At 39.7% G+C, this 26,590-nt stretch overlaps 2 protein-coding genes across 2 annotated transcripts; both read left to right on the forward strand.

Annotated features, from left to right (window-relative positions):
- Nucleotides 1-10,329: 10,329 nt before the first annotated feature.
- Nucleotides 10,330-14,333, forward strand: LOC122061863 (bZIP transcription factor 17). The gene is made up of 2 exons (XM_042625379.1): nucleotides 10,330-12,201; nucleotides 13,692-14,333. Exons 1-2 carry the CDS (start codon nucleotides 10,380-10,382, stop codon nucleotides 14,135-14,137), a joined length of 2,268 nt encoding a protein of 755 aa, XP_042481313.1. The 5' UTR covers nucleotides 10,330-10,379; the 3' UTR covers nucleotides 14,138-14,333.
- Nucleotides 14,334-24,759: 10,426 nt separating this feature from the next.
- Nucleotides 24,760-25,853, forward strand: LOC122061048. The gene is made up of 2 exons (XM_042624214.1): nucleotides 24,760-24,931; nucleotides 25,057-25,853. Exon 2 carries the CDS (start codon nucleotides 25,145-25,147, stop codon nucleotides 25,835-25,837), a length of 693 nt encoding a protein of 230 aa, XP_042480148.1. The 5' UTR covers nucleotides 24,760-24,931; nucleotides 25,057-25,144; the 3' UTR covers nucleotides 25,838-25,853.
- The last annotated feature ends 737 nt before the right edge of the window (nucleotides 25,854-26,590 follow it).

Here is a 26,590-nt window from a genome sequence, read left to right on the forward strand (position 1 = left end):
CGGGTGCTACAGCATCTTGAAACCTAATAAGTACTACTACCTAACACTGGTTAGGTTGTTCTAATCCAACCTACAATGCGTGAACCGGGGTACCGAAGAGAAGCGGATCACCTCCTATATGAAGGGGGTGGAGATCTCCTTTGACATGAGGCAGTTAGCCAATATTCTGATGGTTGACAATGCTGGTGATCTGGTGTATTGCCTGCCTCGGACTCCAGCTTATGACTTCCAGAGTCCCAATACCTTTCAGGAGATAAATGACATACTGACAAGGAGGCCAAGGGATGGAACCATTCAGTTAACTTTTATACTACTCCAAAGTTCATCTATCATGTAGTCCAATTGAATGTCCTTCCCACTTGTGGGCACTACGATGAGGTATCTGCCTTGCATGCCTATGTGAATTATTACATGTACATGGGGGCACAGATACATCTTCCTTACCTTCTGATGTGGACTATGGTAACTTGGTCCAAGGGACAGGATCGCCTAGTGGGGAACCTATGCTACGGAAGAATTTTGATTAACATCTTCCACTACTTTGGGGTGGATTTGGAGGGAGAGGCACTTCAACCAAGATTCTCTAAGGAAGATGACCCTAAATATGAGGGAGGTGACACCTAATTTAGAGGTAGTAGCCTATGGAAGTAGAGAGTAGCGGTGCTGATGATGTTGGTGGAGGTGTTGGTGGTGCAGGAGAGGAAGCTATTGGGGTTGTTGGGGTTCCACCACCTGATCCCCAGGCTATGGGTTCTATGGCTATTTCTACTTCTTGGGGCACTAGGGGTGTGAGGCCTTACAGTCTCAATGATGTTATGGCCCACCTGGACACCACCACATCACTGATGAGGAGCATAGATGGCCACCTCAACAGCATAGACAGGACCTATTATCTTATGGACAATAGAGTGGCCTCCCTAGAGGCACAGATGCAGGTGATGGTCTTCCATCTTGGTATTTTGGTGCCTCCTCCAGGAATGCATAGTCCAAACCAGGCTCAGGGCCAAGGATAGAACTAGTAGCAGTAGCAGCAATAGCAACAGGAGTAGTGGCATGTTTACCACTGTAGCTTTTAAGATTTCCTTTTCTAGGTTTTATTTAAGTTTGATGTTTTAGGTTTAGTTAAACTTTCATTTTCTATCATTTGCTTCTGTCATTTACATTCCTAGTCTTTAGGCTACTTAGGATTTCCTGCTTTCAATACTTTATTTTCTTATGAAAAGTGTAAGCTGTGTATTCAAGTTCTCTATTATAATAAAACAGCTTTAACACCTATGCTTGTCTCCTAATTGTGAAATTCTATTATCGTTGTCTTGACATTTTTTTTTATATCCTAATTTCCCCAACTCGTAGTTTGGTAGAGATTGTGAGTTAAGGTAGAGCTTGTTTGATACCATAGCTGTCACACCTCACTTCCAGTAGACCCAACTTATCATTAGGAATACCAATGGTGTGAGTAAGACACATACTTATCTTACTAACCTACTAGGATCTCTGATAACAGTACCTTAACATTTCACAATCTCACATCACAAACCAACCAAAAGTAACGGAATCAGAGTATAATAGTGGAATCATTAGAAATAAATGGGGAAACTATCTAATGAAAAACATAATATCATTAACCAAGTTATTCTGTTTACAATCCTTCAAGACTTACATATATCAAGTTTAAAACAAAATATTCACAAGCTTGTATCAACATAATCAAAAATACGCCAAACACCTCATGGCGCTGCGTATGCCCAAAGTCACAAGCACAGTCATGACTATGCTCCTCCATGTTTGGCATCCACCAGTTGCTCACTCTGTACTCAAGTCCAAAGGATAAAGAATCATTAGCCATGGGCACAATCGTACCTGCATCATCATCTAAAAAGTTTGTATACGTGGGGTGAGCTTTCCAACTCGCTTAATGAGGGGTGGGGTTCAAGCACATCCTATAAGACATTTGTAAATAATTTATGGTGCATGATAGTGGAAATTAAACACATAGTCCATGATTCTCATGGTGTAATTTATTTATTTATTATCCACCTAATAATACAAACTAAGTTTGGTAAATGCTACTATGGAGCATTAGGCTGTATCCTTCGTCTCGGAACTGCCATCGACTACTCAAGGATACAAACCCTAACCATAAATAGAAGCCTGTTGGTTCCCGTATGCATCCATGGGTCACCCAGGAAACCCTTGATAACCCCCTCCTGGCTGTCATGGCACTGATACCAATCATCGGCCATGCCTGATAAGTTCCCGCCTCCGACAATAATCACATCGTACCACAGGTGTGGCATTCTAGAAAGACACATCGAACATACCACAATGGGTTATCCAACACCTTTACCCCTGATGGTAAGGGTTCGTAGTATAGGGAGTGATACCTAACCACATATATCTACATGCCTTCATAATGATACAGTTAATATGAATTACACGATATCGGTAAGACCTCGGCCACAAAATGTAATCCATCTCCAAATATAATCCCAAGTACACGATACCGGTAACACATCAGCCACAAAGTGAAACCTGAGACCGTTTACCTAATCTAACATGCATATCATAGTTGAGTATAGACTATGCAACACTGGTACCAATTGTTGGCCATGAAGCATATCCATTTTCGAATGCAGTCTCGGGGTACACGATACCAGTGAGACCTTGGCCACAAAGTATAACCTGCGACTACAACTAACTTTAATGCACATAATCAATGCATGAATGCAACATATATATGGCAACCACGACACCGGTATCACCTCAGCCATACCGGATTCTGTCTCACACACACTACTAAACACACGACGATCACGGTACCAATACCATCTCGGCCACACTGGATCCCATCATACAATTCCATAACAATTCATATCAAAATTGTAAAATGTAACATATGATACCATACTATCATCATCATGTGAACGGTATAATTAAACATATAATAATCTATGCATGTGAGCAATTCTATAATAATAAAACAATTAAAATAAAGCAACCATCCCTCACCTGGTTTATGTTTGAGTGTGTTAGGGTTCAAGTACAGCCACCGGTCGATCAACTCAATTCTGACTTCGGGGTTCGTGTGCATCACTGTCCTAGACACAAAGGGAACTGAACATCAATACGTGTAGGGAACATCAGGAGGAACCCACATGGGTCACCCCCAAAGGGTATAGACAAATCCATTAGTGATAGTAATGTCACCAAAAACACCCACTGGAAACAGGGAATTTTCACTGGAAATATCAGTCCCGTTTCTGGTGGAACTGACAAAGAGCTCCTAAGGCTCTGAGGTTCATCAAAAATATGCAATCGGAAGCAGGTCTAGTGTTTCCGATGGCTTGCTTACGGTGGTGGCACAGGAGTGTTCAGTCATTTTGGGGCTTTTTAACTCAGGCCCGATCGTCTAGATTTGTTCGATGGAGTTTGTAGGGAATGTTCCTAGCATCATTCTAAGCCAATAAAATCCTGATTCCATGAGCTGTTTGGGAGACACATCGATTGAATGATTGAAACCCTAGTTGGTCATTTCGCAATATTTGTTACTGTAGCTCATCGGGGCTTGGCTCGAGCTCGGTAACAGCACCGGGAGGGTAGAATATGCATTCCATGACCTTCACATTGTTTGTACACTAAGATTCCATCCAAACCTACCTTAATCTAAGTCAAAATGAAGAAAGAGAGTTGTATGGGAGGTGGTACTTATCTCTGGCAGCGACTCCGACAACTAGGCGACAACCGGCACTAAGGTAAGACGTCTTCCTTCTTGTTCCCCTTCTTTTTCTTCCTTTCTCTCCTCTTTCTCTCCACCCTTACATTGGACACATTTCTTACTTAAGTGTTAATTTTGGACCTTAGGGTCCATTTGGTTGGACCCTATTCGGACCGGTTGGGTTAATATGACTTTCGAAGCCCGAGAACCCGACCACTTAGGTCTGAAATGTGTTCATATCACGAGGAAAATGTGAGGGATGATTTGGGATCATCCAAGACTATTTACGACACGAGCGACGAGACCCATGGGCATCGACACCATGACATCAGCCTGTTAGGCTCATCGAAAATAGCCCACCAGATTCAGCCCCAGTGGATCCAGTGGCTTATTTCTGGTGGTCAAGATAGCTTGTTGTCTTGACTGCTTGTTGTCCAATAGTTGGTCTTGCACGGATTGTTGCCCTCGGTCATGCTCAAGGCCTTTTGGCAACACCAATACGTGCCGGGATTCATGTATGGGAGTCGGGTTGCTTATCATCTGGGATAGAGAGGTAGGAATCCCCTCCAGTTTGACTGGCATGCAATGCACGAACTTGTGGGGTCATCTCTCTCCCTTCGGCAATGGGCGACCGCGACCTAAAACCAGGTTGTACTTCCGATCTCCGGTCCGAGACCTATCACAGCAGTTCAAATTAGACCAAATTAGGGCACGGATGTAACACCAAAGGACGCATTCTAGGACTGACGGGCTTCTAACCATAACTAGGGTTTGCATCACTAGGTGACTGATAGTGCATTACGGGATAAGTGATACTACCTATGCGTTGTAGTAGCACTTATACATTCATACTTAGTTTTGTTGTATAGGATACTAAATAAAATGAACTCCATGCACTACATTCGTGTTTATTGAGAATGGATTATACACTGCTTTTATTTTTTATTGTGTATACTTGCATACTCCCCAACGTTCACTATAAAGCTCACCTCACATTGTTGTTTTCTTTTAAATGTTGACGCAAGCAGCTTGATGGCAACTACTTATGAGATGTTCACATCAATAGCTGATGACTAGTGGATGCTACAGCTTGAGGAGCATGACCTAATTGTACATGTGATGATTGTGCTTACTGTGCACCTTGATGAGGATGATGTGATCCTTGAACTGGTTTTGGATATTTTGTGTATTTAAATATGTAATCTCTTGTATTAGATGTATATGTATAAAGAGGATTATATATATTGAATTCATTTTGTGTATATATGATATCATTAAAATCACCAGTTTATAGATTTACAAGTACAATTGTGTTTTTATTCCATTGCTCCTTGATTTAGTAATCTTATAATTAATTGTGAATATCAAAGTACTGAATTATGATCCTGGGTGGTCGGTTAGGATATAGGAATGTGTCATAGTCACATACCTTTACCTTAATGAAGGTAGGGTGTGATAATAGGGATCAATCCCTCTTGACCTGAAATAGGGGTCGAGCATAGGTATAACCTCTCAACTCAATAGGAAAAATGTAGGTTCTAAATTCTTATGTGGTAATGTCCACAGTAGTGTAACAATAATTTAGCCATACACGTGACAGATTAATTAGGAAGAATGTACATTTTTTAAGCATTTAGTAGGAAGACCGACTGGTTCAACCGGGTATAGTGGGTGTCTAACACCTTCCCAATTTCGTAACCTGACACTTACCCTTATCTCTAGACCAAACTAACTTTTGAGCCCTTTCCTTATAAATTGGTCACCCATCGGGTCCTAGGTCCTAACCCTAGGTGGCGACTCCAAATATCATGTTTCTTAATTCCCAATATTTGTATATTCCCTTTAGAAAACTCACAAGAGATAGAGCCTCTGTGGAATAGGCCCCATGTATCTTTGAGCGAGTATGCGATGGTGTCCGTGGATGCCTAAAAGAGGGCTGGATTCAGAAAGACCATTATCCTTACAGTGAGTGCTAGAGTGTGTGCAGTTATGAGTGTTAGTTGTAAGTGCCAATATTAAGGGGACATCACGGGAGTACAAGAAAGAGTAAATGAGAACAAATTGGGAAAAAAATTGTGACCTTGATTCACCCCTCCTCAATGTCAACTAGAGAACAATAGGAATACTTTGGGTGTTTATACTTTGCTTCAAATATTTTCAAGACCGTTGAAGTCTTTATGGTTAGGATTCAAATAATTTAGAAGAGTTCTACATGGCCATTGATTTTTTGGATTTGAATCTAAGGACCTATCAGGAGGCTATAAGAAATGTAGATATAAATAGGTGGCTTGACGCTATGAAAGCTGAGATGTATTTTATGCATACCAATGATGTCTGGACTCTAGTGAATCCACTTGAGGGTATTTGACCTATTAGGTGCAAAATGGATCTACAAAATGAAGAAATGTGTTGATGGGAATATAGAATGATTCAAGCCTAGACTAGTCGCTAAAGATTACACTGAATGAGAGGCTATGGATTACGATTGTTGGATTTTATATTATAAATATAAAACGTTACTTTAGTATATTTTTAAAGTTTCAAAAAATGTAAAAAACCTTCCCCTTCCCCCCCTTTTGCTTTTTGAAATAAGTTTGTACACAAGTAAGGACAACTTGCAAGGGAGCTATAGTAAGAGGCCGGATCAAGTCCTCATACGAGAACCTTGTCTTGGGTTCTCGTACGTTCCTTTTGCCGACACTTATAATCCACTAAATTATACTACCCGGATTACCTACAATGCTGTTGTCACTCTTTCTCTCTCTCTCTCTTCTGACTTAAATGCCTTTTATCTCTCTTCTCTACTTAAATGCCATATATTATTTTTCTTTATATATATATATATATAATATTTTCTATTTTTATTTAAATTATATTTTAATTAATTGATTCCAACAATATTTATACTAAAAGCCCAAGTCCAAAATATCCTTTTGATAACTCTATAGGTGGAGAAATTTCATTTTCTTTTAACTGCAGTGATACATTCATCATAGGCTTCATATGAATGGAATAAGATATTAAAAAGGTATTTTGGACTTGTAATACAACCCTATAGAGATTTGTGAACCCTAGGATGGTGGGTGAACCGTCCTCTATGGATGAGAGAAAATGTTAATGAAAATTGAGAAAGAGAGAGAGAGAGAGAGAGAGAGAGAGAGAGAGAGAGAGAGGATGAAAAAAAAAAAAAAAAAGAAACAGATAAGGGAGTCCACTATTTTGTAGGATTAAAATAAAGCTATTTTGTAGGATTAATAATAAACAAATGTTAAATCATAATTAAAATAAAAAATGAAAAAAAAAATTGATAAACCTTGAGGAGAGAGAGGGAGTATGGGAAAAGAAAATTGAAGAGAAAATAGGAAGAGATTGAGAGAGAGAGAGAGAGAGAGAGAAAAAAAATTATGAAAAAAAAAAGAAAAAAGGAAAGAGATAAGGGAATCGACTATTTTATAGGATTAAAATAAATCTATTTTGTAGGATTAATAATAAACGAATGTTAAATCATAAATAAAAAAATAAAAATGTTGATAAACCGTGAGGAGAGAAAGGGAGTATGGGAAAAGAGAATAAGAGAGGAAATAGGAAGAGATAGGTAGTCGGTCAAAAACTTAGGAGAAATAATAAGTGGGTTACACATTTACACACGTCCACCTCTTAGTTGTATGAGAATCAAAACTCAGGTTCTCGTACGAGGACCTGATCCGAAGTCCTAAAGTGACTTTTTGAAGTTTAATTTCACATTGGTTTTGGATAAAAGGTGTGAGGTATATATAAGTAGGATTGCTTCTTAAGGGTGCAAGCCCTTTGAAGAGGAATTCTTCCTTCTCATATGTGTGTGGGGTCTCCTGGGGTGCTTTTGAATCACGGGCCCCGAGCCGGGTCTGTTAGAGGTTGAGGTCGGGGTGTGGGTGTGGGTGTAGGTCAAGAGATGTATCCTTTTACACAACGTTCAAATTTTATTTATTTATTTATTTTTTTAATTTCAAATTCAAATTCTAATGTATACATGAAAGGACCCATATGTATAGTTACCCATGTGTATACATGAAAGGACCCATACGTACCTATACAATAATTCATACACACCCATTGGCATAAGGTATGCATCTATATACGTACATACATGTACCTATATGTATACATACAGCCCTATACTATACTTGTATAGACACCTCCTCTTCTATAAAGATAGAAGTCCAAAATGAGATTGCTCTCTGTTATGTTTTGGAAACCTTACTATGGTGAAAGTGCCCTCTGCAAATATTATTTACTTACACACTGTTTGATAATGTTTCTGCTGTTTTTGTGTCTAGAAACAGCGAAAACGACTTTTCACATTTTCAAAAACAAAAATGGATTTTTTGGTGTTTGATAAACCTGTTTCTCGAAACATTTTTTGTATACATAATACCACTAAAAAACCCAATAGTATCATTGGATAACCAAAAGGGAGAGAGGGTTCGGTTGCCTCTTTATAGTTTTAAATAGTTGAGAGATTTATTAGGCACAACAACCTTTTTTCTCTCAAATTCGTTTATAGAATTGTAAATAAGTAGAAGTTTTGATTTATGTTTTTAAAAATGGGTGAAACAGAACAACTTTATCGAATGCTTTTTAGGTTGTTTCTCTATTTTTGTGGATAAGAAAATGCATAAACGGAACATTTTCAAATGGTGCTTTAGTGTTCTGCAAACTAAACAGTCCTTGTTTTGCCTCAAATACTCTGTTTTCCATCTTTCATATACAATACAAATATTGAGTATTACCTTTGTTTTCACTACTATAATCACTTATTAGAGTTGCAACTTAAGTGATTGGTGAGTTGTTTTATCTTAGAGGTGAGGATGTACGGTCAACCTGATTGCACAAAAAAAGGGGCATTCAAATAACTTAAGGAGAGTATACAATATGACTCAACTCTACATATATTGGAGGTCTTATGTTTACATTTCTGCATCTTTATTTTAACCTATAAGTGATACTCTCCTCACTATTTAATAATATTTAATTCTGAATTTGTCAAAGTCTTATACCTTATTGCCATTTGGTCTTCTTACTATTTAATAGTATTTAACTTTGCCTTTACACAAGTTGGACATTTATTCAAGTATTAGATGCTTTCATGTATGATGCCATAACACTGAGTATATTAAACTTAGTAGGACACATCGTTGCAGGTTTATTCAGGACTTGAACCTACACTAGGTCTGATAAACCATATTACAAAATACGGGTGAAGTCAGACTTCTTGAACCTTTCCTCTTCGTCGTAACTGACTAGCTCACCATAATAGTAACAGAAAAGAAGTCTACTTATTCATATGATGATTAGCTTGTCTATCTTGTAGACAAGGACCCTCTTACATATAAAGATGCTATAACATCTCAAGATGCAGTATTCTAGAAGGAATCTATAAAAAGTGAAATAGATTCCATATTGTCCAATCATACTTGTGAATTAGTTGACTTGCCCCTAGGATCTAAAGTGTTAGACACTATCTGGATATTTCGAAAGAAATTAAAACCGAATGGATCACTGGATAAGTTTATTGCTGACTTGTAGTCAAGGGCTTTAGACAAAAGAAAAACATTGATAGGGGGTATTTTGTCTAGTGGTATGATTTTCGCTTGGGTTATGAGAGGTCGATGAAACATTTTCCCTAGTTGTGATGTTATTTTTTTTTTAAAGGTAAAATTGTGATGTTAAATTTTGAATCCATACCAACACACTTTGATTCTAACAATTGATAGATATCCATACAACTTTCTTAAATGGACATCTAGTTGTCCAAAAGGGTTTGCTCAAAGATGGTTATTTCACTGTTGTTAACAAGGTGTATCACAAAAAGTTTTTTAAGACATTGATTCACCCCTCTTAGTATCAACCAAAGAACATCAGCTACATATGAGAGCAATAAGGCCACTTAGTGGAGGGAGAGAGAGAGAGAGAGAACTTTGGAGTATACCTTGGTGGCTCAAGAACCTTTTACCTAAAAATACAAGGAGGAAGAAAGATACCTATCATGTGGCTTAAATGCCCAGACATGGGGTGCACGAATTTACCATTTCACCATTGTGAAATAAAAAATTTTATTCATATTAATAACTCTATCGAGCGATTATTTTCTGTAGTGAGTGCGGCGATGCGGTGAGCATCGAATGGCTAAGAGTGTCTGGATATACATCCCAAGATTATCTCGGCCATTCAATACTCATCGCATTGCCACACTCACTGCAGAGGATTTTCATGCGACTCTACATGTGCTCTCATTGATTCTGACTCTGACTCTGACTCTGACTCTGACTCTGGATAACTTCTTACCTATAAAATAAAAAAACTTGGCACCCTCTTATAGGGAGGATGGAAACTGCATCCCCTCACCTGTCATTGCGCATGGCCCATTTTGCCCATGGCCCAGAGAACGACAGGATAATGAAGCAGTAGACTTAACGCACGAATGCGACCCGTAGAAGAAACTTAAACGATCAACAAAAAGTCTCAAAGAAGTTTCCTGATACAAGCGCGAAAAACGCAAACTCCGCCACGTGTCCACGTGAACGAGTCTTGAGTCTTGAGTCTTGAGTCTTCGAACTTTTTAAGTCTCCGTTCTTTCCTTCCCATTAAAACCCCTCTCCCTGGTCTGAAACCTCGAAATCCTGTGATGGCGTGTCAGGAACCTACCATGTGCGGTTCCCTTCCTGCAACCGACCTAGCAAACCCTAATCTGCCAGCAGATTACGATCCTCTTCCGCTTCCTCCTCTCGATTACGATTACTTCGACGACGATCTCAACTTGCCGGAAGATTTCGCAGCGAATCTAGGGTTCGATGGCGACCTAGGTGACATCGATTTCACCTTGGATGATCTCATTCTACCCCCCGAAGACGAAGGGTATGTCACAGGAGATCGTTCTGATTCTCTTTCGTGGCAGAATTCGAAAGCTACTGATGGATCGGGGGTTTCTTCCTCGTCTGGTGGATTTGATGTTGCTGCGATTCTGAATTCTCCTTCTCCAGAAACGGGTAGCTGCAATCGAGGATTTTCTTGTGCTGTTTCCTCAGAAGAATTCGGTGGCTGTGGGTCGGGCGGGGAGAAGGGTTTGAATTCGCTTTCGCCAGATTCTGGTTGTTGCGATGGAGGTCAATCTGGGTGCATTTCATCGTCTCCTAATTCAAGCAATAACACTTCAGACATCGTTGTTGATCAAAAGATTAAGTCGGAAGAAGTCGCAAATGGGTACTTGGCGAAAAGGAAGAAAGCGAAGGAAGATTGCAACACTGACCCTAGGAGTAGTAAGTTCCGTAGGTCTGAGAATGTGAACTCTGTGCTCTCTAATGGTACATTGGATGAAGAAGAGGAGAAGAAAAAGGCGAGGTTGATGAGGAACAGGGAAAGTGCACAGCTCTCTCGTCAGAGAAAGAAACATTACGTAGAGGAGCTTGAAGACAAGATAAGGTCCATGCATTCTACGATTGCAGAGTTGAATAGCAAGGTATCCTTTTTCATGGTTGAAAATACGAGCTTACGGCAACAATTAAGTGGTGGAGGCATCTGTCCGCCGCCTTCCGGAATTTATCCACCTCCTCCCATGGCTCCCATGGCTTATGCTTGGGTTCCTTATGCTTCTTACCCTGTGAAACCACAAGGGTCTCAAGTTCCTTTGGTCCCAATTCCAAAACTGAAACCACAGCAGTCCACAACCAAGGCTAAGAAAATTGAGAGTAAGAAGGGTGAGACTAAAACTAAGAAAGTTGCTAGTGTTAGTCTTCTGGGTGTGTTGTTTTTCATGTTTCTGTTTGGGTTTTTGGTTCCTTTTGTAAACGTTAGATATGGAGTAAATGAAGAAGCAGCAGTAAACAGTGGATTACAGTTTTCTAGTAATGGGGTTTATGGTAATCATCAAGGGAGGGTTTTGACTGTTATGGGACGCGGTAACAAGTCTGATCCTGATGTAGGAGTAAGATTGAGTACTAAGAAGTCTTATCTAACTGGAGTTGATGGAAAAAGTAGTCGTTATAAAAGAGATGGATCCGAAGGGGTAGATTCAGAAGTAAAACAGAACTTAGGGGAATCACAGAATTTGCCTCTGAGGAATGCTAGTGAGCCTCTCACTGCATCACTCTATGTGCCAAGAAATGACAAGCTTGTGAAGATCGATGGCAACTTGATAATTCATTCTGTTCTCGCTAGTGAGAAAGCCATGAAATCTTCTCATGCTTCTAGTGAATTGAAGCGTGATAAGGCAACTGTGTCTCCTGCTCGTGAAGCTAGAGAAACTGGTTTGGCAATTGCAGGCAAGTTGCCTCCTGTGTATGGTGTTGCTCAAGCTGGGCGGAATTCTGAAAGACATCATCACTCGTTCAGGAACCAAAATGACCGTCGGAGAGCTCTTGCTTCCGGTTCTGGAGATACTTACAAGGACAATTCAAAGTTAAGTTCTGCTGATGGATCGCTGCAACAATGGTTCCGTGAAGGCCTTGCAGGTAATGGTTATAGCCTATGTCTATGTTGTTTATATTATGTGAATTGTATATTTATTTTAGCAATGCTAGTTTTTCTTGGCATAAATGAAATTCATCAATAACTTTTAAAACCTGTACCACAGCATGAGGGAACTCTAAAGACATGTGAATCACAATTTAGCCACTGCATGAGCTGTATAGGCTATAAAGTATTATAGTGTGATTATTTAGCTGTGTATGCTCCTGAAGTTCTTAGTTTAGTTAGCTCATCTGATTCAGAGTCAGGTGATGTTGGAATCTACGAGAGCATTGATTGCTACTTTGTGGCAGGGCGATGTGGCAATTTCAAACCGTTGGATAGATTGTAAGACAGTATGGATAGGCCACATGTGAAATTTCATAGTCCAATTCAACCATAGCCCCGGGGTGTATTACTGTGCATTCCCATGTATGTCGATGCATATGTACTATACTCTGACCAATACTTTGCAGTCTCCCATTTCATGGATTTTTCTTAACCCTATTTTGCCGTCTGGAAAACATGTCAGTAGGGGACCTAGGGTTCTTCCTGTCCAAAAAACATAGTCCCCTTCCAGTCTGCCACGTGGCAGATCTGTGTGCCATGTAAAAGGACCATTTACACTTTTTGATAAATGCATTGAAGAAAATATTCTAAGAGGATGATATGAATTTTAGGTGAGACAACTTGTTATCAGACCAATCACCATAATTGATTTAACCCCCTTGCAATCAATCTGTTAAACTACGAAGGCTTAATCAATTTGTTACCATAGTTGTCAAGTCTTTGCCTAGGCTAGGTGGTTTATATGCCTTGCTCGGACCCCATCCAACATCTTGGGTTGCATAGACTGAAAACTATGTTTGTTACCAAAATGACCTCTCTATGCAGTCAAATTTAATGGAGTCGTGAAAGAATGTGACCAGGAAACCTTAGCCCAAGTTTGGAGTCCTAAAGGTGTTATTATTTTTTGTTGATTTGTTATTAGGTAATTGAGTTTAGAATTAGTCTAATAATCAATTGTTATCTGACATATGGTTAACAATTTTTCCCCTGCACCATCAATTAGTCATACAATTAGGAATTTGATAAAAAAATACAGTTGTTGTGGTATATATGGGTGAATCTGTTGAGTGATAAATGATATGAAATTGAATTATATGCCTTTGTGAGGAGTTCCTGTGTTTGGCAGTGTTTTTCTTGCATCATTTACTCCTATGCATCTTTCACCCACCCTCTGCAAAAAAAAGTTACTTGTATTATGATATTTGATGGTGTATAAGATAAGCTTCCCCTGGAATCTTTATTTCTTTTCCCCAATAAAGTTGCCTGTACTTTTATCTGAAAATAACAAATGGAATGTTGTTTATTTTGCAAGGTTGAAATACTCATTGGTTGGAATGTGGAATTAGGAGCCTGTAGTTTCTATTTCTGTTCTTAAATATTAGTTCATCCTTCTATTATTTATTTTCTCCCCAATTCCTTGGTGCAGGACCAGTATTGAGTTCTGGCGTGTGCACTGAAGTCTTTCAGTTCAATATCTCTCCAGCTTCTGTTAATGCAGCTGCTATTGTTCCAGTAACATCGGTTGCCAATGCTACTACAGCGAATCCCCCGCATTCTGGTAAGAGGAAGAACAGACGAATACTCGATCGTTCTACTATTCCCCTTGCTAGATCTTCACAAAACAAAACTGAAGAACATGTTGGGCGAAACTCAAGTGGTGGAAACTTCGAAGGCAATAAATCTGTTTCTCCATTGGTTGTTTCTGTGCTGGTTGATCCTAGGGAGGCTAGTGACGTTGATGGTGATGGAGTAATCTCCTCAAAGTCCCTGTCTCGAATTTTCGTTGTCGTTCTTGCGGACAGTGTCAAGTATGTTACTTATTCATGTGTGCTTCCTCTCAAAGGATCTGGTCCTCATCTGGTAACTACTTGAAAGGAACAAGGTTATCTATATTAACTTTTTTAATGGTATGCCCATCTGTTTAACTGACGTTAGTACATAACAGAGTAGCTCTACAGTTCACTGTTTTGTTATTATCTTCATGTTCTAATGGTCTTCTGATTTCAGTCCAGTGTTATAGATGATGCATGCGATTTTTGCGCAATCTTATTTTTAGTTGCGCACTCTATTTTTAACTGTCGCAGAGGAAATCTGTCATTTAATTTGAGGTTTCTAAATGCTCTGCCACGCCCATGCCCACGCCCACCCCCACTCCCCCTCCCCCTCTTTCACTCCTAGGAAAGCCCTGCATGAACGACCTTCAACAAAAGGGAAGCATCTACCATGATCAATTCTTGAAAAATTCCTGAAACTGTATATGTTCTCCGGATTTTCTGTTGCACCATTCACATGCACTTAAGGTGTCTTGTCCATAGATCTTCACTGTATGTTCACAAAAGGCTCTGTCCTCAGGGGAGAGGGGAAGAGACGGAAGAGGTAAAGAACCAAGTAAACAGAAAAGTGTGAGGATAGGTACCAGCTGTATCAATTTCCCATGGGTATCCATGCATATTGTCGGACTTGCTCGCTGGGGCCGTCTAACGCTTTATTTAAATAGTTGGAAAACTGTTTTTTTTTTTCCTCGATTCGTCCTTCAGAAAAGGGTAATTTACAACGCCACCCTCTGGAGAATGTCAGTATTAGAGGGGCATCCCCACTCTTTCACCAAATTAGACGCGTCAGGCAGTGTTACAGAATATACCATGAATTCTGACATCAGCAGTTCATTTTTATTTTAAATACCATTTTATCCTAAAAAAAAATGGAGTACCGATATTACCCTCACTTACATGCACCTCTTAACCCCATATCATCTGAAATGCTAACATCAGCATCCCACCGCAGGTCCGAGCTTTCGACAATATCTCCATCAGAACTTCTCCCAACTGGCTGATTCCATTCCAGGACCTCTCGTTGGAAGAAAGGAGGGTTTCGGGTGGGTGGATGAAGAAAGGAGGAATGTGGTGGTGTCGGAGTCCACAAGGCCTTTAACTCCGATCTTGGACTCATCGAATTGCTTCATTGCTGTAGCTCGATCATAGTCTTGGTCACTGGTGGGAACACCGATCGTCATCTTTACTCTATACCAGAATTAACCATCCCAACGTCAACGAAACGTAACCCTAGAGCAAGGGTACCAAGAAAAAGGGAGGTAACTAAGAACAGAAAACCAGAATCAGAAAAGGGAGAGAGAGAGAGAGAATCTGAAGCCCAAGCAAACAATTTCACATAAAAGATAGTACTTGAATCAGATCGAAAGGGCAGGAACACCAATAAAGGTAAAATCATTGAACCAAACCCTAAAACCATCAAAAAGAGCTTCTCCCACAGAATTTGAGCAATACCCAAAAATCAAAACCCCAAAATCATCAATAATGAGAGGTAATGAACAAAAGAAACTAGCTCACAACATAAAAAAAACATAGAGAGAGAGAGAGAGAGAGAGAGAGAGAGAAGGGGGTGGGGAAGGGGTGCCAAGGTCGGCAGTAGACATAGCTAATTGGGATGGATACGTTTTATCTAAAATTCTAGGACCGTCGGCGATTTCAGCTTCTTCTCTCTGAACCTCGAGGCCGACTTGGGTGTTTCAAAAAAGAAAACAGAAGTTCACTGTAACTCTGCAAGAAAACCTTGAAATGGGAGCTTTTTATTAATACTGGAAAGAATACTGAGAGCTTTCTATTGAGCTTAGATTGACCACTACAGTATGAATAACCCACACCACCTAGTACGAAATCACAGTCAAAATTAAAATTACAGTACTAATACTAGCTGCTGCATCTTCGACCAACAACCCAGGTCGTCTTTTCCTGCGAGCTATTAGATTCATTTAAAATGGTTTTTAGTGGATTCCAGTTGGCTTTCCGACCTTTCCATTTTAAATTCCCGCCGCTGCAATTTATGGGAATAGAAACGGAGAAGAGGAAGGGGCAAGGGGTTATTGAGCCTTAGATGAAGATTCATCGGTAGCCGCTGAACTTAAACGTGAACGGAGACGGAGAAGTTGATAGGGGTGATCCAGGTGAAGAGAGGGTATTTTTGGGATAATAAGAGAAGGTGCTTTACTCATAAGGGCTAAAATGTCATTTCATAGCATCATTTAACAGACATTTACGGCAGGGGGTCCGAGTCTAGTTTGGTGAAAAAGAGGGGGTGTCCCTCTAATATTGGCATTCTACAGGGGTGGTGCTATAAATTACCCTTCAGAAAACCTGATTATTGTGATTCGGTCTGATCAAATTTAATTGAGATGAGTCTTATTTTTTAAAGGGAAAAGGTTGGGCATGCTAGCTGTTTAGATGATGAAGTTATGATTTTGATTTGTATGAAAATAAAATATGCAGTACATGTATGTGTACCGTTTTTCTCTGTCCCTCCTTTTTCACGCTGAAAGCTCACTCTCCCTCTTGGGGAAGAAATCTCACTGGAGAAATGGAGAACATTTCCGGAGTGGCTAATGTCTGTCATAAAACATTTGTGGTGGGTTTTTTCTTGTTTATCTCTCAATGTCATCTCTGTTTACTGTAAAAATTTTAATGCTATATTATGTTCTTCTACCAGGGAAAAAAAAAAAAAGTTTTTTTCTCTGTTTTTAACCTGCACTCCCGCCCTTCATCTCCCTCTCCGGCCCCGCGTTTCAGAAGAATCACCTTTTTCCTCCAACTTCAGTTCATAGGAGAAGAATGTGTTCGCTTCTACTACTACCAATGGTGGCACTGCAAGTTTGCATCGGGTGCTCCGATGCCACAATTTGAGAGTAGAGTTGCAGAGAAAAGGATAAAAGTGGCGTTTGAAATGCAGGCATAAGCTTGTGGGATATTGATGAAAAATTTAGAAATAGTCCAACACACTAGAGAGAGAGAGAGAGAGAGAGGAACGCCTTGACCGGGCTTTATCTTCAGCCAGTTGGATGGAAAGATATCCATATGCCAAGATTACTCACATTAATGTTATGTGCTCAGATCACAAGGCACTGGTTCTTTCTACTCTTCCACATGTGCATCGCTTCCCACGGCCTTCTCGTTTTGAGTCCTTCTGGGTCTTAGAACTTTCTTTCCTGGGAGTGGTGGGGAATTCTTGGACTCATGATGTACAAGGGTCTCATTCCTATGTTCTTAGTTCCAAATTGCATGCCTACGGGGAAACTTGAATCGGTGGAACAAAGAAGTGGTGGGGAATCTTAATACCAAGTTAGCTGAATGCAAACGACATCTAGCATCCCTTCAAGAAGTCCCATTTGACAGCAGGGATCTTAATTGGGGCATTAATGAAAAGCAGGCTACAGCCCAAGTTAAGAAGCTCATTATTCAAATCGAAAAATTATGGGAACATAAGTCTCGAATGAATTGGACAAGAGAAGGAGACGCCAACACCAGGTTTTTTCATCTTAACAACGATGCGCCGACGAGATCGAGCTAATATTTCCACTCTTAATTACAACGGGTTAAACCTCACTGATCGTGTACATATTGGGGCTGCATTCCAAAGTTATTTTCAGGATCATTATACATCATCAAATCCACTACCCGATGATAACTATTTTGCTCCAATTCGTGGAAGAGTTTCAAATGCGGATAACATGCAACTTCTCGCTCCTGTTACGGAGGATGAAATTAGGTGCACAGTGATGAGAATGCCTGGGCTGAAAGCTCCCGGTCCAGATGGTTTCTCTGGCATTTTCTTTCACAAGGTATGGCCTACAATCTAAGCGGATGTCGTTTCCTTTGTCCAGAATTTTTTCCTAACAGGCAGTTTTTCAAGGACTATCAATCATACATATATTTCTTTGATTCCAAAAGTTGAATTTCCTACGGCCATCTCAAGAGTATAGATCAATTAGTCTCTGTAACTTTGCCTAGAAAATTATATCTCGTATCATGGTGAATCGGCTCCATCCTTTGCTCCATAAGCTGGTTTCCTTTTACCAAAATGGTTTTATCAAAGGCTGAAATATTCATGATAATATTCTAATTGGTCATGAGATGTTGCACTGTATGAAGAAGATGCGAAGGGGTCGTTTTGGATATATGTCCATTAAGCTTGATATGAGCAAAGCCTATGACAAGCTTGAATGGAGTTTTATTCGTTCTCCTCTGACCAATTTTGGCTTTGACTCTCATTGGATCAATGTTATTATGTTCTGTGTGGAATCAACTACGCTTTCCATTCTTCTCAATGGGTTGCCGTTGCAACTTTTTTGACCTACAAGAGGACTACGTCAAGGAGACCCATTATTTTCATATCTTTTTATTCTGTGTGCTGAAGTTTTATCTGCCAATCTTTCAATGGCCCTGCATCAAAGAAGGATTCATGGTATACGACCTTCACATCTTGGGGATCCTATTTGTCATATGGCATTTGCAGATGATTTAATTCTTTTTGGTCGTGCCACATGTCAAGAAATCCGAACCTTTCAATCAATTTTGAATGAGTACTGTTCTTTGTCAGGTCAAGCTCTGAACCTAAACAAAACTAGAGCACAGTTTAGCCCGAATGTTTCTTCAGGATTAAAAAGAATGATCTTTGAGCGATTTCATATTCATTCCACCACGGCCATTGACACTTACCTTGGTGTTCCATTCTTAGATAGGCGTATAAATAAAGCACAATGCCACTACTTATTTCATTGAGTCAACTCTCGCCTATCCCACAGGAAAACAAAATTCTTAAGTTCAGCAGGCAAGCAAGTGTTGATCCAATCCACCCTTTCGGCACTACCGCTACATTATATGTCCTATTTCAAACTCCCCACTTCAGTGCTGAATTCTCTTGATTCCACTTGTAGAGGATTCTTTTGGTCGGATGGAGAAAGGAAATTGGTTCCCACTATCAGCTGGACTAAGATCTGTCGTTCCAAGAAATTTGGGGGTCTAAATTTAAAATCATCTGCTCAAATGAATCAAGCTCTTCTTGTGAAGAAAGCATGACAGCTCCTCAATCCTTCATCTTCTTTATGGGGAAGATTTATGAAAGCCAAGTATTTTCCAACTTGTTCCTTTCTTGAAGCTAAATGTCCCCCATTATCTTCTTGGGGTTGGAAGTCTATTATTTTTGGAAGGAAACTCCTTATTAAAGGATTGTTCATTCACATTGGACATGGGCATACTGTTGATCCTTGGCTCGATCCAATGGCTGATTTCATAGATCTTGTTAGCAAGGAGTGGAAAGCTGATATGGTCTATGCATGGTGGACTCTGGATGTTGCCCTTATTATTCTCTCCATTTCCATCCCTTATGCTAATGGTGAGGATATCATGATTTGGTCTCCAACTTCAACATGCATATTCACTGTATCCTCTGCATACAGATTGACTCTACATCATCAAGATTCTAATATTAACCCTATGTGGCAAAGGATTTGGCATATATCCATTGCACCAAAAGTCAAAATGCATTTATGGAAGGTTCTTCTTAGAAAAGCCCTTATTCTTGAGCTTCTCAATCAGAGAGGTATTCTGTTACGTGTCTCATAAGGTGGCCTAGTCATCTTAGTAATAAAGTAGGAGTAATTAGTTCATGGTAGAAAGAGTCCAAGTAGTTGGGGTTATACAATTAGTATTTTTTGTTTAGGAAGACCAATTCTTTAGGAAGTGGGTTATTAGTCGAACGTTGTAATACTATATTGGAGGAAATGGTTAAACGGCTTAGTTGTGGCTAAGATTTGGACATTGGCTGTAATCTATATAAGTCTTTTTTATCAGTAATGTAATCATCGAATTTTAATCCAGTAGATTATCATTGGAGGATTGGTTTTTCCCTCAAAGAAACCACGTATGTTTTATCTTCTTTTATCTTCCACCATAGGTAGACATAGGAACAAGGGACAAACTCGTGAGCTATCCTATTTGGCTCGGGATAGTATCAACACACAAGGATCACCCATTCAAGCATCTGTGCATGTAACAGAGTGGTATCAGAGCTCGGGATGGCTGACCAATACCTTGATCGTCTGGAAGCTGAGATGGGGAACATTTCTACTATGCAAGATCGAAAGTTCCAAGAAATGATGGAATCAATGTAACAAATGTTCGCTACTATCAACACTAAACGCGACCTAGCGAATGAGAGTAGAGATCAAGGAGAAAGCTCACACCACCAACCTCAACGTGAAGGGGGTAGACCATCTATAGGAATGTTCAATGGGTCGACGACATCAGGTGCCTTGATCCCCAAGGTCGTTAAGCTAGATTTTCCCAAATACAATGGGGAAGATGACCCCACCAGCTAGGTTTATAGAGCTAATCAATTTTTTGATTATCATCCAACCCCAGAAGAAGAACAAGTTCCATTGGCCTCATGGAATCTTGAGGGAGATTCCCAATTATGGTATCAACTTCTCAAGGAAGAAAGAAACAACGAACTGATTACTTAGCATGAGTTCAAAGAGGAACTCTTCGTACGGTATGGTACTTCTCATTACCAAGATTTCTTTGGTGAACTAACCAAGTTAAGGCAAATTAGAATGGTGAGAGATTACCAAACCCAAATTTTCAAGTTGTTGCTATGTGTAAGGAAACTCTCACAGGAACAAAAAGTGGGATGTTTCATTAGTGGATTGAAGGAAAGTTTGAAAGTGGATGTCCAAGCATGCAAACCCAAGACCTTATCAGCTGCAATTGGGCTTGCACGATTGTACGAAACATGCAACCAGGCAAGTCGAAGTTCTGTTTCAACCCAAACCGAAAGGACATCTAGCAATCCGAATCCCAACCGACCTATCTTGCCTATTAAGAAGCTTTCTCTTGCGAAACTCAGTGATCAATGAGCAAAGGGGTTATGCTTTAATTGCAATGAAAAATTTGACCCCGACCACCGATGCAAAAAGCTTTTCCTAATCGAAAGAAATTGGTCAGATAGCGAAGAAGATGAGGTCGAGAAAGAGGCGATGGCAAAGATAGAAGACGTGCTAGAGATATCGATCCATGCTATTGCGGGTACCCAAAATCCCCAAACCATGAGGGTCCAAGGGAGGCTTGGACAGAAAAGGGTAACACTTCTAATTGACTCTGGTAGCACACACAATTTTTTAAATGCTAATGTTGTAGAAAATTGGGATTAATTCCTAACTGTGGAGGAGAATTTGAAGTGGCTATGTCCAATGGCGAAAAAATCTCGAGTTTGGGAAGATGCAAAAACGTTTGCATGGCATTGCAGGGATTTTCCATCATGGTGGATTTCTATTTACTACCTTTGGAGGGATATGATGTAGTCCTAGGGGCTCAATGGTTGAGTACATTGGGGCCCATTATGTGGGACTTTTCCAAATTGCAAATGGTTTTCACTATTAATGGAAAAGAAGTTAAATTGCAAGGTTTGAATGTACCTGAGGATAAGATAGTGGATGATAATGAATTCAGCAAGAAATTTAAAAAGAAGAAAAAAGGACATCTACTTCAGATCTATGCACTATCTAGTCCACTTCAGCAAGGTAATTCAGCCCCACCATTTAATTTTGGCGTTATAGATACAAAGCTTTCCAAATTTTTGTAGACCTATTGTGACATTTTCCAATAACCTCGAGGACTTCCACCGAGCCATAATCAAGATCATCATATTCCATTGAAAGAGGGAAGTGGGCCTGTGTCTATTAGGCCTTACCATTACCTGCATTACCAGAAGAACGAGATTGAGAATATTATGATGGAATTGCTGAAAGTGGGTGTGATTCGTCTCGGTACGAGCCCGTATTCCTCGTTAGTTTTGCTTGTCAAAAAGCATAATAATTCATGGCACATGTGCGTGGATTATTGAGCACTTAATAAGTTGACCGTAAAAGATAAGTTTCCTATGCCGGTTATTGATGAATTGCTCGACGAATTACACGTGTCCACTTAATTTACAAAGTTGGATTTAAGATCAGGCTATCACCAAATCTGGATGCATCCTAATGACATTGAGAAGGCAGCTTTCTTTACACATCAAGGCCACTATGAATATTTGGTGATGCCCTTCGGGTTGACGAGTGTGCTCCATCGAACTTCCAAGCATTAATGAATTCAGTCTTCAAGAGGTACTTTCGTAAGTTTGTGTTGGTATTTTTTGATGACATTTTAATTTATAGCAGAACTTGGGATGAGCATCTAGAGCATCTTGATATTGTACTTTCTATTTTGTTATCTCATCAATTATTTGCCAAGAAGGAGAAGTGTAGTTTTTGCCAACGGGAAGTCAAAGATTTGGGCCATATCATTAGCAGTGAAGGAGTGGCGGTGGACAAAGAAAAAATAGCAGCTATGCTAGAATGGCCAAAACCTCAGTCAATTAAATCATTGCGTGGGTTCTTAGGGTTGACAGGATACTACTGTAATTTTATCCAAAACTATGGTAGGATCGCCTCCCCTCTCACCGGCATGTTAAAGAAGGGAGGTTTTAGATGGGACACTAGATCAGAAGAAGCATTTGAGAAGCTCAAACAAGTGATGACCCAAGCTCCCGTTTTAGCACTTCCAAAGTTTTCTAAAACATTCGTCATTGAATGTGATGCTTCGGGATCGGGAATTGTAGGGGTGCTGACTCAAGACAAGAGACCAATAGCTTTCTTCAGTCACGCGTTAAGTGGTAAGAATTTATTTTTATCTACTTATGAAAAGGAAATGCTAGTTGTGGTCCTTGCAGTGCAACGTTGGAGGCACTACTTACTGGGTCAGAAATTCATTGCATTGTAAAGACCGATTAAAGGAGTTTGAAATATCTTTGGAACCAGAAAATTACCACTCCAGCTCAGCAAAGGTGGTTAGTCAAGTTGATGGGTTATGATTTTGCAATTGAGTATAAGACTGAGAAAGAGAATATAGCTGCTGATGCACTATCTAGAAGAGATGAAAGGGGAGAGAATTTGGCGATTTCTAGTCCAATTCCACGCTGGCTTGATCCAATAAGAGAAGAGGTGAAGAATAATTTAATGTTGCAAGACATAGTGAGTCGTATACAACATGGAGAGGCAGTGGGTCCATGGACTTACAGAGAAGGGATTTTGTTTTTTAAAAATAGAATTTATTTATTGAAGGACTCTCCCTTAGCCCCCTATTATTGTGGAGGAGTTACATTCCAGAACTCATGAAGGCTATCACAAAACTCTCCAACATATACAATCAATTTTTTACTAGAATGGAATGAGGAGCTTAATTAGGGAGCACATTAACCAATGTGACACTTATCAGCGACATAAATGGGAGAATACTTTCCCGGTGGGCCTACTTCAACCGCTCACAATTCCTTCCCAGGTATGGATGGATCTATCCATGGATTTTATAGATGGACTCCCCACTTCTAAGAGATCGTCTTTCTAAATTTGCCCATTTCATTCCTCTCTCTCATCCATATTCTTCAACATCAGTGGCTCAAGTATTCTTTGACAGTATTTTCAAACTCTATGGTATGCCCAAGACAATCATATGTGATAGAGATCCAGTCTTTACAAGTGTTTTTTGGAAGGAATTATTTTGTTTGCAGGGTACAGACTTCAACTTCTCATCAGCATATCATCCGCAAACGGACGGACTGACGGAGGTTGTGAACCGATCAATTGACATGTATTTGCGATGCTTCACTAGTAATAAACCAAAGGAGTGGGTTCGTTGGGTCCCCTGGGCTCAATATTGTTATAACACTAGTGTCCATTGCAGAAACAAAGAAGACTCCTTATGAAATTGTATATGGTCGAGCACCTCCCTCATTGTTGACATATATCCCGGGAACAACTCTAATGGAGTTGGTGGCTAAAGAACTTGTTGATCGTGATCAGGTTCTTAAGGAATTGAGGAGTCAATTACAAGCAGCTCAAGATCGCATGAAGAAATATTATGATCTTCACCGAGTGGAGAGGAGTTTTGACGTGGGTGATTGGGTTTATTTGCGTCTTCAACCATATCAACAGGTATCGATTTCGCTTCGGAAGAATTTGAAGTTATCTCCAAGATATTACGGTCCTTAGGAGGTTATCAAGAAGGTGGGGACCGTTACTTATAAACTAGAATTACCACGGGAATCATGGATTCATCCTGTTTTTCATGTGTCTTGTTTAAAGAAAAGGGTGGGTGTAGCAGTACAAGTGCAGCAGGAGCTTCCAACCTTTCATGAGAAAGAAGATGCTATTATTGCTCAACCACAAGCAGTGTTGGATCACCGTATGTGTAAATAGAGAACCGAGATCCTTATCCACTGGAAGGGACTTCCGCCATCAGATGCTATGTGGGAGGATGCGCAACAAATGAAGGTTCGTTTTCCGGAGATCACCCTTGAGGGCAAGGGTGTAGTTTGAGAAGGGAGGGATGTTACGTGTCTCATAAGGTGGCCTAGTCATCTTAGCAATAAAGTAGGAGTAATTAGTTCATGGTAGAAAGAGTCCAAGTAGTTGAGGTTATGTAGTTAGTCTTTTTTATTTAGGAAGAGCGATTCTTTAGGAAGTGGGCTATTAGTCAAACGTCGTAACGCTATATTGGAGGAAGTGGTTAAACGGCTTAGTCGTGGCTAAGATTTGAATGTTGGCTATAATCTATATAAGTATTTTTTATCAGTAATGTAATCATCGAATTTTAATACAGTAAATTATCATTGGAGGATTGGTTTTTCCCTCGAAAAAACCACGTGTGTTTTATCTTCTTTTATCTTCCACCATAGGTAGACATAGGAACAAGGGACAAACTCGTGAGCTGTCCTATTTGGCTTGGGAGAGTATCAAAGATTTGAACACGCACACAAGGATCACTCGTTTGAGCAGCTGTGCACGTAACATTTTCACCTTAACACTCAATGCCCCTTTTGCTAGATGGATCATATTGATCATGATCATTTGTTTCTCACTTGTACTTATTCCTCCATGATTTGGAATTCTGTTGGTTCGGTTTTCTCAGTTCGACACATTCTTCCATTCAAGACTGGATATTTGCGATCATTGCTCTACGAACTTCAAAACAACTGAAGAAATGGCATCTTGCGCTCATGGCAGGAGTAGTTTGGAAAACCTGGTTGGCATGCTTGGACGTTGTTTTTAGACGAACTTCTCATTCTATCCACTCGCTGGTTTTGCATTGCCTCCAATTCACTCGAGATTATTGCTTATCACCTAATACTATCGTGGTTTCTCCATTTGTCATCAATGTCAAATGGGAATTTCCTCCTATCGGATACACTAAAATCAATGTTGATGGATCGTCTCTTGGCTGTCCTAGTTTAGCAGGGATTGGAGGAATTGTTTGTGACGATCATGGTCGATTCATTTGTAGTTTTGCAGAATCTGTCGGAATCACCTTTGCTTATATTGCTGAAGCTCTTGCAGTTAGGCAAGCTCCTCAACTTGCTTTTGATAGAGGTTTCAGCCATATCATTTTGGAGAGTGATAATTTAATGATCGTCAATCTCCTCAAGCGGACTACTACTGTCTCTCCTTGGAGGATCGCTCACATCATTGATGACTGTCTCACCTTATCGGATCTTTTCCCTCAGACCTATTTTAAGCACACCTTTCGGCAAGGGAACACTGTTGTAGACTCGCTTGCTAATTTTGGAACTCATAGTCAGGCTTCTCACTTTTGGGATGTTAATCCTCCTAACTTTTTATCTCCTTTCTTTATTGCTGACTTGGCTGGCATCTTTATGCCTTGTTCTGTATCTTTTGGTGCTTCTTTAATATAAGTTATTTCTTTCATCAGAGAGAGAGAGAGAGAGAGAGAGAGAGAGAGAGCCACTATTTGGTAATGAAAAAATAAAACCCAATTTCCCCTTTCTCAGATGCGGTTTTAGATTCCAAGAGGTTTCAATGGTTCCACAAATCATACCGTGCTAGGTGTGATGATGTTTTTGAGTGTTCAATTCCCTTTCCTCTCTGATTGGTAGTCGCTCAATGGATTATTGAGTAACAAAAGTGGGCAAAAAGCTTTCCCTGCTTTGCATCCTAAAATTCTTGTGGTTAGAGAAGAGCCTATTAACTCAGCAACAACAAAGGATGGAGAAGATGGAGGAGACGAATCTTGATTTCCAAGAAAATCGTACCGTATTTTCCTGGAGAGTATTGCTCTTTGTTAAAGTATATGATTAAAATAATACATGTGAATCCAACACCTTAAATCAAACTGTCAAAATCTAACAGTAAAAAAATGCTAGCATACCTTATTCCTAGGTAACCCGCTAGCATACCCAACCCTTGCCTTTTTTTAAAATATAATTAATATGTATACATTAATAAAAAAAACTATAAAAATACATAAACATATTAAGAAAAAAAATGTAGGAATCACATATCATTGAATTTTTGAGCTTATACCATTGCAAACATGTTTAAGAATCAAGTATGTTAGTTATGGCTCGACTTTTATTCAAATTGTATATACATTCTTTTTCATTGATTTATAAAAAGATATTTTCTAAATAAAAAACATGAGATGGTAA

Source organism: Macadamia integrifolia, chromosome 14 (genome assembly GCF_013358625.1).
Source record: "Macadamia integrifolia cultivar HAES 741 chromosome 14, SCU_Mint_v3, whole genome shotgun sequence".
Classification (NCBI taxonomy): domain Eukaryota; kingdom Viridiplantae; phylum Streptophyta; class Magnoliopsida; order Proteales; family Proteaceae; genus Macadamia; species Macadamia integrifolia.

What these genes read in the sequence shown, in the direction of transcription:
- LOC122061863 (XM_042625379.1), top strand. Translation starts at nt 10,380, where the DNA reads ATGGCGTGTCAGGAACCTACCATGTGCGGTTCCCTTCCTGCAACCGAC. An exon ending in GTTCCGTGAAGGCCTTGCAG is followed by an intron (nt 12,202 to 13,691) that starts GTAATGGTTATA and finishes TCCTTGGTGCAG; the next exon opens with GACCAGTATTGAGTTCTGGC.
- LOC122061048 (XM_042624214.1), top strand. Translation starts at nt 25,145, where the DNA reads ATGGCAGGAGTAGTTTGGAAAACCTGGTTGGCATGCTTGGACGTTGTT.